General features: G+C 43.1%; 1 protein-coding gene across 1 annotated transcript in view; it reads right to left on the reverse strand.

Annotated features, from left to right (window-relative positions):
• The window catches only part of LOC124301652 (uncharacterized), a 310056-nt gene that overhangs the window by 193730 nt on the left and 98948 nt on the right, over positions 1-17378 (reverse strand). Inside the window, exons 5-6 of the mRNA XM_046756994.1 lie at positions 6023-6841; positions 2770-3527 (exon numbers count right to left, since the gene is read on the reverse strand). Coding sequence (XP_046612950.1) covers positions 2770-3527; positions 6023-6841 — 1577 coding nt within the window. The remainder of the gene's footprint in view (positions 1-2769; positions 3528-6022; positions 6842-17378) is intronic.

Consider the following 17378-nt stretch of genomic DNA (forward strand, 5'->3'; position numbering starts at 1 on the left):
AACTCCTGCAAAGGTATAACGTAACTCCGGCAGGCTCACTTATGTCCCGTATTAAGTTACGTCTGCGCATACAATTCAACGTCGCGTGTTCGTGCAACCGTCAAGCTACGAGCGAAGACCGTGCCGAATCTAATCCCGGTTCTGTAGCTACTCGCTGTTCGATATCCTTACTTCAAATTCCCAGATTTTATCATCAATGATTTGAAATTCAAACTAGTCCCAGGGTCAATGGATTAAATTCGCAATAAATATATATATATAATTATACACAATTTTGTCTCAATTACAGGACTTTGAATGCGAATCAAAGGATTCATGGAACCATTTTTAAGCCACGCTTTGTTCGATCCTCCAATTTTGCTTTTCAATATCAACCTTGAAATTCCGGAGATGTTTTCGATCTTCGGATAATTTCCACGTCATATATTCGTTATTAGCTCCAAGTGTTGATCATGTATGTGTATATACATATATTTCAACCCTTGTAGCGCTTCGTCATGGAATAATAAACAGGGCGAATATTGCGTGAAGGCAACTTTCGGTCATGTCATCGCCGGAAGAAACTCATCGTCTGACCTCCGAGCTAAAAATTATAATCGATTAGACAAAGTGATTAGCACCCCGTTGCTATATTGAAACATTAATTCATCAATCGAATTTTCGCAGTATTGCAAAAGAAGGATCAAGAAAAAATCAGATCCTTATTCCAGGCGATATCAGGACGAGTTTAATTTTGAAGTACCACTAACCGCAGGCGCGTAATAACCCAGCGTACGTACATAATTGCAAATTGTTGTGTACTAAACACCGAGGCTTCCGAGTCGATGGAAATTCCGTAACTTCCTGTGTAATTTTAATTAGCCCAGTCAGCCGTGGGTTTGAAAATCTACGAGAGTGGGTGACGGCTGGACGAGGACAGTGATGGAAAGAAACGGAGGTGCAGCGTTACAGGTATTGTTTACGCAGTTCGTTGGCGCTGCGGAGGAAGCACAGAGGCAGGCAGACGGATGGGCAAACGAAAAGAGAAGCCCGTTATTAAGCCAATACTCGGAATGAAATGAAATAAAACGAACCGGCAGCCGGTTGTTCCGTCTCTCTCTTCTCTCTCTCTCTCTCTCTCTCTCTTTCACTCCTCCTCTTTCTCGCTCCTCATCTCCCACCCGCTGCTACCTCTCTCCTCTCTCTTATTATACTTTACATCTCAAAGGGTGCCTGGTAACAAGTCGTACAGCACCACGGACGCTCCGATAGCATTAACTTGTCCCTCGACTTGTCCCTCCCTAGGTCACGTACGTGCAATGCCTGCGCATTCGCATTTCGATCTCTGTTTTGCAAATGAGGGATAACTTTCCTGACGCTTCAAACGCGGGATGATAACGTTTTTTTTTTTTTATGGCGTTAACGAAGATCGTCGTTATCGCGTGTCAATCTGTCGTTCTAAAGTGAAGTTTTCTGACCATTTCAGGGAAAACATTTCGATTGAACGGACTGTACTACAGGTACAAATTTTGACTATAACCGGTAATTTGGCGTTTGCTGATATCGCTAGATCCCGCAGCGATTATATCCGCAATTCGAGGGTGTGAAGTGATAATTAGAAAGGAAAAGCGTTCGAGAATGAGATTTAGATCGGGAATCAATGAGATCGCGCATTCCAACTAGAGATTATCAGTACAGTATAATGTGTGCTTATCGACTGTGTCGAAGATGCCGGAAGTTCGAGGGATTTGAAGCCAGAGGTGAGCGTGATTCAGTCGATATAACGCGAGGGTAACAAACGATGTAATGAAAATAGTTACTTGGCTGAGCAGAAGAAGTCATTAACGATTTCACACTGACCGCGATACTCTCATTTCATTGGAGGACTATTGACCTCGTGAGATTATCGATGATTCGTTTTTTAAAATCAAAATAAAAGCACACGGAGTCATTTTGAAAGACTATTGAAATCCAATAAATGTCAAGATCAGTTCGAAATTGGATTACTTCGAAAAAATCTGTAAGGCTGAAGTTGGTAACGTTGTAGTAACTTTACACGTTTAGAATTGTCTCGGAATTAGTGTACTACTATTACGAAGAGAACACGCTCATATTTTGAAAAGCCAACCGCTTGAAAGTCATTCTAAAATTGCACAAATAATAAAATAATAACACGCAGTAACGAATTTTTTTCTCTGATGTTTCGTTACGTCAACGTTACTAACGTCAGCCTGGTGAAAAATTAGTAGTACATGTACAACGCTTGAAAGTGAACAGTAAAATGATTCTGTACTTAAATCCTGCGCGCAGTAAAAAAGTGATATATGTAACAGGGCCATGAGTTTGAAATAGAAAACGTGGGAATTTTTTTTTTTTTTTTTTAAGGTGTTCGCGTTCGTGAATATCGATTTTGGATGTGATTAATGTTGATAACGTTGACGTGACGATGAATTCTCAGTTAAAATCGTTATTTCGCTATTGTAGGACGGTCTGAAATTCCTTAAACAGTATAACGAAGCGAAATACGAGTACATTAAAAATACGAAAAATCCAACACCTCCGAAGTTTTCAATTTTTTTTTTTTCACTACTTCGTTACATTATACGTCAACGTTGCCGACCTGAACCTCATGACTTCGGAACAAGTGATTACAGCGACTCGAAACCACTTGTTACACCGTCAAGCGATAGTGATTGACCTCGGCTTCGACACTGGGACAGGTGAACAAAATTGTTCAAAGACACTGGCGAGCAGTTACTCGCGGAATGAAATATTACAAAATTGACTTACCTAGCGAAGAAAGCTGCCGCAGCACTGGCCTGAGCAGGAGTACCAGGAACACCGCTGACATTGTACGAGTACTTGGTCTCCTGATAGACCTGAAATACGTTCGGTTTCGGGTGCGCGGCACGGTGATTATAAAAATGTTTATTACCATCGTAGGCGTTGCTGTCACTGTACTTGTCACTGTAAACAATTTTTCCCGATGTCTCGACGCCCGGTTTCGCGGGGGTGACGTTGTACCCTGGAAGGCTCTTCGCGTGGCTCTTTTCGTGGGCCGATGAAGGGGGCGGCTTGTCGATGCTGCCGTAGGACTTGAAGTCGTAGCCGGACTTGACCTCCCCGTAAAACTTGACGCCCCCTTCGACCTGCTTGGCCTTGATCATCGACTTCTCGTGAGGATTGTTCGACTTCTCACCGCACTTCACCACCGGGCCCAATTCCGGCGTCCCCTTGAGGCCCACCTGGGTCTTCAACATCTCCGGCTTCGCGTCCTGCACCGTCACGAGCACCACGTCGACCGGCTGTTGCTGCTGCTGATGCTGATGGTGCTGGTCCCCGAGGTCATCACTGCACTTGACCGTTTCGAAAGACGATTCAACCCTTGGACGCACGTCGCTCTGCTTTTGGGAAGGGCGCTGACGCGACGCTACCCGTCCTGCTTCGCGCGCGGTCGGCGTTACACTGGCGAGGAGAGGCACGCCTCCTGTCTCTGGTACCGGCGCCTGCTGCAATCCTCGGATCCCGATTCGACGTCGCCTTTCCTCCTACGATCGTCAACAAAAGACACATAACAACACGGCTCTGTGTACCAGAGACGGGGATTAAGCACCGCGGATTTTCTATTAGCGTAACGACGTCGTGGGGATATTTGACGGGTTGGAAATCGATAATTTGCGATTTATGGGGCTGCCCTCGTCGATTTCGACGTTGACGTTTGTATCTACAAATATCGAAGTCCGAGTATCTCAAAATCGAAAAAGAGTTCAACAGGCCCATTCTGTATAAAATTCTGAACAAAAAACACTGCGACACATTTTCATTTAACGCAGAAATATAACGAAATGGCATGAATTCTATGAATACACTATTGCGATTTCGTAGAATCAGTGCCACTTCTTTGTTTCTGCGGCAATTGAAAATTTATCGGAAAGTTTTATTGTTTAGAATTTTGCATAGAATGGGGCTTTTACGCCCTGTTTTGAGTTTGAGATACGTGGTCTTTGATGTTTTGAGATGTTTACTTCAACGTCAAAATCGACCAGGGCATCTTTAACCGACTACTAGATAGTAACGTGATTCGCATTCGTCGAATAGTTTAATACGTATTTACAAGCTTCGACAGTTTTCAAAAAAATACATAACAGCAAGAGAATTGAGTATGAAAATAATAATCATCGATGGATTCATCGATTCTTTTGCTATATTTTCTACAAATTTATTCGGACGAAGTGTTTTTTTTTTCCATTCCTCAATTCAATTTTGATAGTGATTGTTGATCGTAATCAAGGCGTTCGTATGATATTGAAAAATTAAATATTTCACGCTAGAAGTGTAATGAAAAAATAGGAAAAATTTGATAAATACTCGATGTGGAGTCTGCAATGAAGTTGGTAAGAAAAATATTGTTTTCTCGATTCGCAATTCGAAGAAATATTCATCCTTCAATCTTATGAATTTACTTAGGGTGTAATTCTTCCTAATTCCACAGTGAACAAATTAATAATTCATTGTAAATCAAATCGTTTGATAAACTATCGATTCACGATCAATCAATTTCAATAATTACTGCGAATCTTATAAAAAATATTTTGAATCGGAAGTAAGATGAGAATTATCCCTATCGAAATAAGTGCAAAACGCATGACAAAAATAGTGTCGTTATTTTGAAAATATTCTCCTTCTGTGCCATAAATTAATACAGCAATAAAAATTCGATCGATGATTAGATTAGTGCGAAAACCGTGCCTCGATAGCCATTAATTCAATTTCCAATTTCAGTCATTAATTATAAATTTTAGAACATGAAATACATATTATAAAGTTTGTGGAGCTCTGCACGAATCTGCAAGGATGTGTTACACGTACATTACATACGTATACGGTATATATTATACATATATGTATATCTGGTACGTGAGTAGACGGCTGAATTGCTCTCCAGCTTGTCTGTTTCACCTAACAAAGCTCTATTAACTAATTAATTAACACTACCGTATTACTGCTGTGCATGTCTGCAGGAACTGTGGTATACGTCTTGTTTTCGGGACTAGTCTCTGTTTATTGAGGTGGATCCATTCCCGTCTCAAACTGACACGTTGATAATATTAACTAGCGGGAAACAAAGAGACTAGGCCTGCGAGAATAAGCTCACGAATGGAATTGGGAATTTTCATTATTCCTGGCAGATTTTCTAGAACAACTTAGTTCACTTTATAAGATTGAGAATCTGTGTTTTTTTATTCTCTGCATAAAACCGACGGTAATGGTAAAAAAAAAAAAAATCAGAAATTAACTCCACGTCTCAGCTGGTATTAAATGTGGTTTTTTTTTCTTACATACTTAAAATCTATTGTTTTCTTTCCGTACCTTATACACATTTTCGTTGTGTTTACGGTTCGAAAATTGACATAAGAGGCTTTATGAGAGAGCCAGATTATAATTTTTTTTTATTTCCGTTAGCCTATAGATGTGAGTTGGTTCTGTGTAAGAGGATTTACTTTTCAATGTGAAAAATGTTTATAAGCCCCGTGAAACATGCTCGAGAGAAATTGGTTAAAGAAAAATAAAGAAAATGACGTGCGGGTTATGTTCGTAAAAACTAGAAAGCGAAAGAGAAAATGATAAAAAGTAAAATCGTTAGCCGATCGGTAATTATCAAATATGCACAATTATTATTTTCTCTACTCCGTGACTCGACGTCGAAAATTACCGGGTGCATCATACAATTATTCTGTGAACCACGTACTTCCGGTGAAAGCACGACGTGCTCGAGAAAGAAATAAAAAAACAGACCAAATTTAAAAAATGAAGAAATGAGGTGAGAAAAATGTAGAACGCTAAACGAACATCGAAACCACCTTACAATTAGTGAATACATAAAAGTAATGATAATAACATACGACGAGTTATACTGAAAATAATTAGAAAACCTCGAGTACTAACGCGATTTTTCTATTCTATTAATCATCCGTTTCTATTACAATTGGGTAAATATCAAAAAACGAAAGGGCAAGGGGGAAAATGATTCGTCAATTCTCACCTGGGCCCGTTTCGATTCTTCCTGCTGCCTCTTTGCGATCTCAGAATACTTCGGCGGATCCTGAAGGTACTTGGGGGGCGGTTCGGCCTTGGGAGGAGCTTCCTGATACCTGGGAGGTCGGTCATAGGGTCGATACTTGGGGGGTTCGACGACAGAGACGGGCTGCGGTTTCTTGTAATTCGGTATCTGGGCATCGGCGAACGATTCAAAGGTGTTTCGTCCTGGGTCGTATTTCGGAGGCACAGGCTTACCCTGATCGGTAACGCCGTTTGGGTTGTTTTTAGGGATGTTATGCTCCTTCTCGCCCCCCCGCTTATCGCCCTTTTCCGACTGGGCCGACTTCCCCTCTTTGCCTAGCTTCTCCAGCGGCGGTGGTGGCGGGCCGTCAATCTCGTAGAACTTGAGCTCGTTTCTCCCAACGTCTCGCTGCCCTCCGAGCTGCGGCCTCCGGATCTCGAAGAAGGTCAGCTCACGCGAATCTTGCGATTTCGAGCGCGTTTCGTTCTGCGTTTGGTGCTGCCTCTCTGGCTGCGAACGGCTCCGGGTGTATCGCTCTTCGAAACGTGCCAAACCCTCCGGCGGGTGTTTCGAGCCGTTCCTGGAGTCGTGCCGCCCCCCAGTCTTCGAGGTATTCCTCTGCGAGTGGTGCGCGTAGTCCAAGCTGCCGTTGTACTCGTCGCCTCCGTACTTGAGTATCTGCTTTGGCCGCATCTTTTGCTCGAACTGAGAATAGTTGTAGGTGTTGAAACCGACCTGATTGAAGTTTCGACTGAGGTTAGCCGAGTTGTAGTCCGTCGATGTCACAGCCTCCATGTTTATCTACAACCAGAAATTCGATTCCACCGTCAGGCTGACTCGGAAATGAAATTGTTCAGTGGCTGATTCGCATGAGTATAGCTACGAGAGTTCTGAAAACAGATTCCTACTACCGACACTTACCAACATCTTACCCGGACTCAAACCCTTCTTCGCGATTTTGACCTGCGGGTCGGTAAAGCAGGGATTGATCGCGGTGACATCATGGGTTCGAGTCGGGGTAAGATGTCGGTAAGTGTCGGTAGTAGGTATCTGTATCTATATGTAACTCTCATAGTTGTACTACTATTTGTGGCGGATTCTACATCGATTTCTATAAAAACTGCGAAGGTGGTGCAATACAACAACTGCAGAAGCAGAGGAATCCTGATCGCCAGATTCTGGGTTAAACTTGGCGCGATGAATCGCTGAGTTGTTTTCGACCGCAGCTCCCTGACCAGAAGTTATAATTTAACGATAAGTCGAAGGTAGTTGAAAAACAACTGTAAGGAATGAGAGAAAAAAGATGAAAAATGATAATAAGAAAAAAATATTCCTCGGAGAAACTTATAATATCCAGATCCGTCCGGAGATATAATACCGAGGCCGCAGCATCGCAGGGGTAAGACGGAGTGCAGGGAGAAAATCGTGCGATTAACAGCCAACTTCGCGATGCCCCAAAGCCCTGAATCCCTCCGCGTATCTACCGCATCGAAAATGCGGTCCACGTATAACGTATCACGTCGACGAGGTGCGAACCGGTTCTGATCAGAGGCGTGGAACTTCTTTCGCCCATCGCCTGGTTCCTGAAATCCTGCAGAGATGAGCTTACGAATCGCACCCCGATTTCACCCCTGCAAATGTGTTCCTCTTTCGGATAGAAGAGACACGCCCCCCCTTGGATATTATTCATTAAACAAGCCCCTGTTTTGTTCCCCTTCACTTCGCTCTCGTTTACTCTTCGATTTTTTCACGGTTTTTTTTTTTATCTTTTTTTTTTGGACGAAGTCTGGCACCGTGCAACGAAATCGTGCCCTACGCGTTTTGAACGAATGTTTCCATAACCGCTAGATTCGACTGCCGTGCAGCTCGCGGTGGTTTTGGTGCTTTTATTGGCCACGCGGGACTTCCGTTTAAACGCGTTTCACGGTTTCATCCCAGAATTAACGGCCGCGATGTAGTTGTAAACACTCGATCAGACACATAAAACGTATGGATAACTGTAATATTTTTGCTACCGTATCACGCATATCGTCGTGGCTATTAAATTGCACGAAATGTGGTAGTAGATGGAAAATACAAATGAACGACTTTTGAATTGTGTTGATCAAAATTGCGATCACGTTTTTTTCGAAATTGTTGTAAAATGTATACTTCGCTAACCAGAAACCCGGATTCTACCACAAAATATCCAGCTCGACGTAATTACAACTTCGGGCCGGATTAATTAGGCAGCGTTTGCTGCACCTTGAACTGGATCTTGGTAAAAATTTCACCTTTCCAGAACACTGTCGAGCCTCGGGCTACGGGGTCAACGTGGTTACGGATCCACTCGCACACAACTCTTTGAGAACTCCGTGTTTCGGTCTGCACTGACCGTCGAGGAGTTTCAGAAAGATTGGAGCTGTGAGTTGAAAGCTTAAAAAATCGAATGTTCTTGTCAGATGATAAGGAAATGTGAATAATCTGAAAACCTTGAGGAATCTTTGATTTTACGTCGATCCTAATCTTTCAATTATTTTTTGTTTTTCTGCTTTTACCTTATTCTCGATCATTAATTTTGCTGCGACAAATCATGCAAAGGATTTGAAAGAGCGATTTACTCTCTGTTACTTCGCTTGTTGTTTAACGAATTATAGAAAATGTGATCAATCCATTGAATTTAATTTTTGATTTAACTGAAAAATACGCAATAAGGCAAATAACTTTTTCAGTTACGAGCATCTAAATTCCCATCAACGTTCTTGACCGATTCGTGAGTTTCGTGACACCGGGTAGATGGAAGGCGGGTAGTCGACCACTCTGACGCAAGTTATGCGGGAGAATCGGCTCGGGGGCATCTGCGGTTATGCATTATACCCTGCGTGAATGTGTGAACGATATACGTGCCTACGTAGGTATATTCACAGGTTGCGAAGTGAAGTAATGAAGACCGCAGACGGCCGAGCTACCGACAGAGTCTTGTTTATATCCAGCTCGTCTCGAATATATACAATTAGGAAGCTGTGCTCGGACATTCGCGTGTTATATGAAAAGAGGGAACGGATTTGGCAGTCAAAGAGTTACGAGCATTCGTTACGCTGCACCCACCTTGAATCATACGTATAATATATTACACCGATGACAATCTAGCTGAAAAATTTTTCGATTGATAATCGCGGCATGTGCGAATTAGCAGCGCCATTCGCTTGTTCGTTTCTTTTTTATTTCCATTTTATGCCTCATTTCTTCTGGATTTCGTCTGATACACAGTCAAATCAATATCTCATTTAGGCAAGCACGTAATCGCAATTTGGCGAGGGATTAATTAGGAGATCGTAATGATGATTTTGTGATTATTTCAAATTGCGGCGAGGGGAATTAGAAGGGCGTAAAAAAATTCTCCCCCACAGAATCCCGACACCCCGTATAGCTCCGGAATTACGGGCCTTATGGCCTCGGTCGGTTTTAGTAGCTCGGATATAATCACCGAGGTGAAGACCAGATCTGGAAATTGCTTTTGAGAGAAGACAGGCAGCATCGCGCGTTCTGCGAACATTCCGCGTTCTGTCACACGAATAAGAGTTCAGGGGGAATTTTCTTGATGCGTGCAACTATATTTTTGACATAATAATAATAATGATAAGAAGAAGAAGAAGCAGAAATATATCAGATTTGGCAAATCATATGAGCAGCTGATTGTAGTTCAGCAAGGAATCATTTACGTGGAAATAAAGTACGGACTTAAGAGGCCGAGGATGACAAGTAAGATATCGGGAAACTCCTCCACGGATATCTGCGAGTTTGAAAATGAAATTATCCAGTGGCACGCGAGGCTGGACGAAGATAATTGTGTTCGTATTCACTTGTAAACACGCGACCCATCGCCCGAACGAAGTTATATATACGTCGAGCCTGCGTTAATATAATCCTCGGGTCGAATAGTTTGCAAAATACTATACGTGTTACGTTGATAATATCCGACGGTGGATTTACAGCTACTGATTTTAATGAATACAGCCCTGCAGGGTGTGTATTATTACGTGTTTTGTACGCATACATACAAGGTGGGATGCAGTGCGAAAATAATCCTTGTTAATTCGATAATCTTCGTTAATCGAATAGCTAACCGAAATTTTGCGGTATTTCAGAAACCCAAATGCGAAATCGCGGTGACTGTAATATTCGCAATGATACATTCCGAAACTTGTAACGCGGTTAATTAGTACCGATAGAATCGAGTGAATTTCAAGAAAAAGTAATAAAATTGAAATCATATACGATATATCCTTGAAAAAATAGGCGCTCCACAATTATTCTCCGTTGTTTCAGAAACGAGTCTATGGTTATGTCCACCAGCCTATAGAATTTGCTCTCAGCTACAGTTTCACGTACGTGAAACGTAAAACGGTTCCCGCGAAGGATCGGCGCACCTTTTAACAAGTATCACGGAGATGAACGCGTGGGAAATTCGAGTGCTTAAGCCTACATCGCGGTTGTCGTACGTCCATGTCACCTCGATTTATATCCCCGGAAAAGGCGCGGTTAGACGAGATTCGAGGAGTCCTTTCTCTCCAATTAATATGCAACGACACTGCTTTCACTATCAATTGGCGTCCGTCGATGAAAGAAAGCACGCGGAAATCACAGGTTCAACATTTTTCCGCATCCTTCCAATCCGGTCCACCGGAAATATCGAAAAGGTCACGGGACGGGCAATAAAATCCGAATGCTCATGGAGCGTTTTTAATGAGTCTATGTCGAAAGAGGTTCTTATAGCTCTGTGTAAAAGATAAAATGAAAAAGAAACAAAAAAAAAAAAGTAAAAAAAAATTTGTACCTGAAAACGGGGGTCTTCACGATTTACGCGCACATAATTTTCACCACGAAAGTTGAGACTGCAGGCTTGAAGTGCTCTCGAGCATTACTCAGAATGTCCGGAGCCTCGTTTACAAATTATTATACAAGTGTACAGCGCGTATAATACAAACGACTCTCCGGTTCTACCCGCGAGTAATATGCCGTGTTCCAAACTGTGTGTATGAGACATTCTTCTTTTTGTTTTATTTTATTTTATTTTTTTTTTGTTTTTATTTTTTTTATTAAGGTGTAACCTGGGTCGTTAAATTCCGTGACACGAGAGCCGGCTGTACGAGAACATTAGAATGAGATACGTCGACCCGGCTGTAGTTTGAACACCGGAATCCGTCGCGGTCCATGGATTTGACGTCTTCTTAAGGTCCCCTCGGAAGTAGGGGTCATCGGAGAATGATCAATATCACTAAAAAGTTTGTTTTCAGTCCGTTCGAGTATCGCGGTCATCGAGTGGCCCGAGTGGACGCGCGTTTCGTACAGTATTGCATGAATAATTCATAACCGAACAGTGAATTCATATACGAAGCTAGTACAATATCCTTACGTCACAACCCTTCAGACTCAGTCCGATAAATTCACGCTGTATAAACAAGTGTAGAGAACGAAAACGGGACATATCTCGCTTCGTTTTTTCGCTTTTTACATGCCTCGACAGAGTCGCCTTGGCTCCGTTTCAACGGATGGAGTTACCGCACCGGGCAAGAGGAGCAGTGACGTAATTTCTCCGAGGAAATTCCAGGCGGTATCTTCCTCCCGGCATCCCTTGACCGCTTCTCTTTATGCTCTGACGCATTTCGAATAAGAAGAAGAAGAAGAAGAAGAAGAAGAAGAAGAAGAAGATGGTTCGTAGCCACGAGCCGATAACCGGGTTGCTGATCGATTACCCTTACCGGAAACCGTCCGAAACACTTTCCCTGAGACTCATGCCTCCGGCATTCCCTCGGTTCTCATTTTCCAAACCCGGAATCCACCCTGAAAGCAATGGAACCAACCGCTGCTCACCTTCGGGTCACTGAGCGCTGACTGACATTAAGTCACTTGCAAGCAGGTGGCTCAAACTGTCGGGCTAGCCAGTTTTCAGCATCCGGAGACAAAGCTACCAATCGATTCGATCTGCGGCTATAAGTGCCGAAAGGAAGAGGCTTGCATCGTGGCCGGTGGCATGGAGGCGCGTAATGAAACGTGATTTTAATACAACTGGTAGAGCCGCGGGTCTCTTTGGTGTGAAGCGGAAAGAAGCAAACGAGAGAAAGAGAGGGGAAAGAAAATGACGGACGGCAATCTCTTACGGTTCAGTTTGCGCCGGGTTTTCAGGCCATGAGAAGAAGAAGAAGATGGAGATAGCTGGTCGCCTGCCGATCACTCTGAATAATAAAACACGACGTGCACGCGTCATCGCGTCCCCAGGAAGTGGAAAGGCGAGAAGAATGACGCCCGCAAAAAGGGGACTGTAATCAAAACACTGACCCAAAGTTGTGTGTGTGTGTGTGTGTATTTGAAACGGCTCTCCCCACAACCTGCTTCTCATCAACCCCTGACCGAAGGCCTTCTCACTGCAACTGTGTTTGTTTCTATCTGTTTTCCTTTCTTACAGTTAAATTAACCGACAACGATTTGTAACGAGTTCAGGAAACCGGTGAATTCTGGATAATGGGTTTGTCTTTGGGAACTTATTGCTACTTATTCAGATCCTCAAACAACAAAATTTTTTTGGACAAAAAATTGGTACACACCTCCACGTGTTCTTCCTACCCTCTATGTGCATACAATTCCTGAATCAATTTTTGGTCTGACTTTTCTCGCCTGAAGATTTTCAAAGAAAGTTTTTCGTAATTTCAATTCCTTTAGACTCTATGGACCATGGATATCTTGTCGGATTCTAGAACTGAGAGTAGTGAATCTTTTTTCCGGGCACTCTGATCCAGGCATCGGTCCGTCCAACGGGAAAGAAATTCCAGTGAGACGGTGAAGCCGATAATCCATATTGACGCCTCGGGTTGTACCTGTTCCTAATCCTCGCCCCAGGACTTTCGAATCCCATGCTTATCCTTCTTTCACGCTGGGGTGGAAAATCACGCAATTAATAGATCAGGGGATGATTCTGCGCAACGTGAGCTGAGTTCACCCTTAGAGTCACGAGTGACTGGTCGTTATTTTTCTTCCACCGCTGTACGGCGAGACTTTGACGAGCTTTTGGTCGGTTCGTGGAATTTTCACAACCCACCAAATGTCGATCACGAATCACTGTCGAAGAGAGCGGAGTAGAGTTATAAATGCTCTGAGATTCTGATTACGATTCGAAGAAAATTGAGACAGAAAATATCGCAAAAATTGTGTTCTTCTACGAATGAAATGAAAATTACAAGTTTTCCATGGATCGTGAGAAATAAAATTTGCGAATAAACGACGTTCAGGAATTCATGATCACCCAACTTTCGCTGTATAGTTGTTGCTGCCAATTCAATTCAAACACTACGGTACAGGTATACACCTATAAGCCCGCACAGGCATAGGAAACAATCAGACAAAAGCTACTAGAAAATTCTACAATATTCCTTATACTGCGGAAGTGCAACGCAGGCAGAGCACAACTCTCGGCCACTGCTTGCTTGGCAGTGCAATTTATTAACTAATTGAATATTTAATCAGTTTACGAATTGGAAAGCTTCGCTGGCAATCGTATATACCCGCCGCTCACGTCCCTTATACAACCACCCGCGGATCTTCGGACGGATAAAAGAAACGTCGCAGGGAGAATAAACAACTCGTATTCCCGGTTGGGGAGGAAGCTGAATGGACCGCAGCCCTCCCGTCTCGTTTTCTCCTCCTTCAGAATCGAGGGCAAAGCCCCGAGCTGTTTCGAAATCTGCGACACATCCGTAATTTACGAAGACGATGCGCTGTGATTATTAATACAACGATTTTCTGTCACTTACGACGAAAATTTCGCAGGCTATTTTCCCTTTTTTATAACATTGCGCGTTGACTGGGATGCAGGTTTCGCCCTAAAGAGTGAAATTCCTTTCTGCCGTCGATCCTGGTTTCGTTTTTAAAATTCCTTTTGACTCTGGCTTGCACGGTTTCATTGACTTTCCATCAGCAGGATGCAAAAACAAGGGAAGCGCGTTATGTAACTGTCGAATTAAAATTTTTGTCCAGGATAAACATTGGAAGGCTCTTGCAAATGGAGGATTAATTTTATCACAATTTTTGGACGTTTGAAAGGGACAGTCTCTCCTCTCTGCCTGTGGCCATTCAGTGACCAATCCACCGAGTGACCTGACATCAAACAAAAGAGTGAACAAGGACAATTTTAACGGCAGAACGAGCTTTCAGTTGTTAAATTTCATATTTTCAATTATTTCTTTTTTTTTTCTTGCGTGTGTGTTTTTCTCCTTCGTTCCATTGACCGTTATATTTTTGTTCACAATTTCGTATATACATATAATATCCGCAACGGTGAGCTTTCGCAAAAGCTTTTGCGAACGAAAGAAAAACACGACACAGAGCAACGATTCGCTGTCGCAATATCGTATTACCCGTATATATTCAATATTCTCAAAGCTTTGGCGTTTCGTAAAAATATTCTAACACCATAGATACACGGTCAAATGAGGCGGATGAAAATTTATCTGACCGTAGGCTTTTCATCTCAGTGCGCACTATGAAATGCTTTTCACTGTTCTATGGAAAAGAACTTATAGTTTTCCATCTCGGATAATCGTGGTTGCATTTGTACGTTAATAAATATGTGCCAGTCTGATCATTAATTTTTTTTCATTCATCTTCTTCAACGCTGATATTAATATGAAACACGTTGAATACGCCTTTAACTCTGGCTAAAATGCGTCTCTCGTTTGTCTGTCTTTGGCCTGATTTTTTTCTCGCGTTATTATTTCAAGCCAAAACATAGCCAACGAGGCAAAAGGAAACGCGTAGTCGATGACGAGCGAGAAAAAAGGACTCGAAACGAAACGGAAATACGCGTCGTAGAAAGAAAAAAAAAAGCTGAAACAAGAAGAAAAGAATTTCAAGAGCGGGGGAAGAAAAAAAAGAGAAACAGATAATACTTGACGCAAGTTGACAAACAACGAAACAAGAGGATAAGAGAACCGCTTCGTTTACCCCGAAACAAAAGCGACGAGACAATGGTTTTAATACCGAGAGTCCCGTAACGCGACATTGTATAAGGAAATTATTAATCCACGGATTCAGGAATTACTTCCGGCGAAGCGAGAGAAGAACCGAAAGTGCAAAGAGGGTAGGAACGACGGATATTGATCAATCGATTCCGGGTAACGGGGATACAGAAATGGAGAAAACATTTTTTCACGTCTAATGCAAATCGACCGTGACACAGTTGACCTGACCCGTCGACAGCGTCGGTCATTTATCGAGGTGTGTGTACCACTGGCTAACTGACGAAGGAGTTGAGTACGCATGGTTCCGTTTACTCAGCGTCTCTCGAGCTGTTTGACTCGTTGAAAAGTTTGCTCGGCATAATATTAGCTCATTCCAAGTTTTATGGTCAGTTACACGAGGATTACGGACACACATATTCTCATGGTGCTCGCCTCGCCGTTTTATGTACTCCTTATTAGCTATGCCCTATTGGCTGTGAAGGGGATATTGCGGAAGACTGAATACGCTGAACCCGGTGTTGGATCCGGGTGCATCATGCACCGAGGTCCAACGGAATTACCAACCTTATGAACAATGGATCCTCGTCTGGTTTTAAGACGCGATCGTTGTCGACGAAGAGAAGGAGGAAATTGACTTTTGTGTAGTTTGGTTAAGAGAAAATTCAGTGGCTGGTTACTCGGTAAAGTAACAAGTGTCGACATATTCTTGCGCCTCTATCGATGCACGGTTGTAACGTAGGTGGTTCAGAACTTCGAGCCCATTTGCTCGATTGATTTCTGGCCATATTTTGGATTTTATGATCACGAGGGGCTCCACGGCGTATGCGGAACAAACGGTTCTAATACGTTGTAGACAAATTTGCATTCGTAATCACAGTGAAAACGATTACGAACAGCCCGTTTGAACGGATGAAGGATACTTTAAACTAGAATTAAATTTCAGCTAAGACTACGATTCCGAAGATATAAAAATTCTCGATTTTTCATGCAGTTGCCAGCCTGAAATCAATTGCACGTTAGCGCTTAACTCGAGTGGATAAAGCCGACAGACGGACCAGTGGTACTAGGATAGGAAAATGGACCGCCAAGGCTTTCAAACCCGACTGTTTTCCTTTGGGGATTTTTACCTTCCCTTGGCAAGAGCCGGTAGTACTCCTGGTACTGGCACGTGTTTGCTTTGCGGGTTTCAACAGGCCCGCAGGACGCTGGGTGTCCAGATAATTCTGCAACGGTAGGTGGGGTGGATTCCCTCTTCGTTTTTTTCTTTTCCGTCTTGTTTTTCTTTTGCCTTCAATTTTTTTTTCCCTGCTACTGCTTTTTCTTCCTCTTTCAAGCGGAACCATAAAGAACGGGGAAAACGAGATAGAAGATTGAAGGAAAACAACGGAACTGAGAGTCATGGTCCGAACGATAATATGCTCTGCAACTGCTGGGCGAGAATCTACAACACATCAAACTCCTACCGAACTGCAGTCAGTACTAGATTTGAACACAAGATCACGCAGAGTTGCTGTTATCGAATGGGTGAAATCAATACTTCTTCTTCTGTTCAAGTCCTAACAAAGTAATTGCTCTGACTTATACCGTTGAAGACTGTACAAGAATCATTTCAATTTCCAGCGGAAATGAAAATATGAAAACACAAGCTCAAAGAGAGAATGGATGGGTGATAATTGGCGTTCATTCTGAGTTGAAGACCACAGAACCAGCTCAGGCACTCGCCGATTTGTGGTTACCGAGGTCGCAATGCAAAGGCGTTTACAGTGGTGGCAGCTGTGGGACAAGAAAGCGTTGAGGGTGTCAGAAGAGGGGCCCTTCAGCATCCTAGTATCGATTGGCATTTCGTAAAGTTGTAATTTCCTGAGTAGAGCGCAGTTGCGGAAGTGGCAAATTCAATATTTCCTGATCGCATCAGCGTCTCACAAACGACAACATGAAGGATATTTCTCACTCGAAACTCATTTCTTCTTTCCTCAGCGCGAATTCTTGTCACCTCCAGTTTTCACCCCGAAATGGATGATCGCTTCCTCCTTCACCCTCGCGGAAGAAAACTTGATACGAAAAGGTTCTGGTCAGAGGAGAAAGAAACTTCATCAAGCGAAGAGAAAGAGGACGACGCTTTGCAGGGGTGGAGATGGCGCATAACGAGCACTGGCACCCGCAATCCATCGCGAGTAAATCCAGCCTCTACTCGTCCAACGAGCTAACGAACGAAACGATCTAAACAGACCAAACAACAATTTTGAGGGGGTTGAAGGGAGAAGGTCAGAGGACAGGGTACGCTGATCATTACGCAGGGATTTCGCGCAAGTCGTTCTCCCTCGTCGCTCGCTCGTGCTACACTT

This window comes from Neodiprion virginianus, chromosome 3 (genome assembly GCF_021901495.1).
Source record: "Neodiprion virginianus isolate iyNeoVirg1 chromosome 3, iyNeoVirg1.1, whole genome shotgun sequence".
Taxonomy (NCBI): domain Eukaryota; kingdom Metazoa; phylum Arthropoda; class Insecta; order Hymenoptera; family Diprionidae; genus Neodiprion; species Neodiprion virginianus.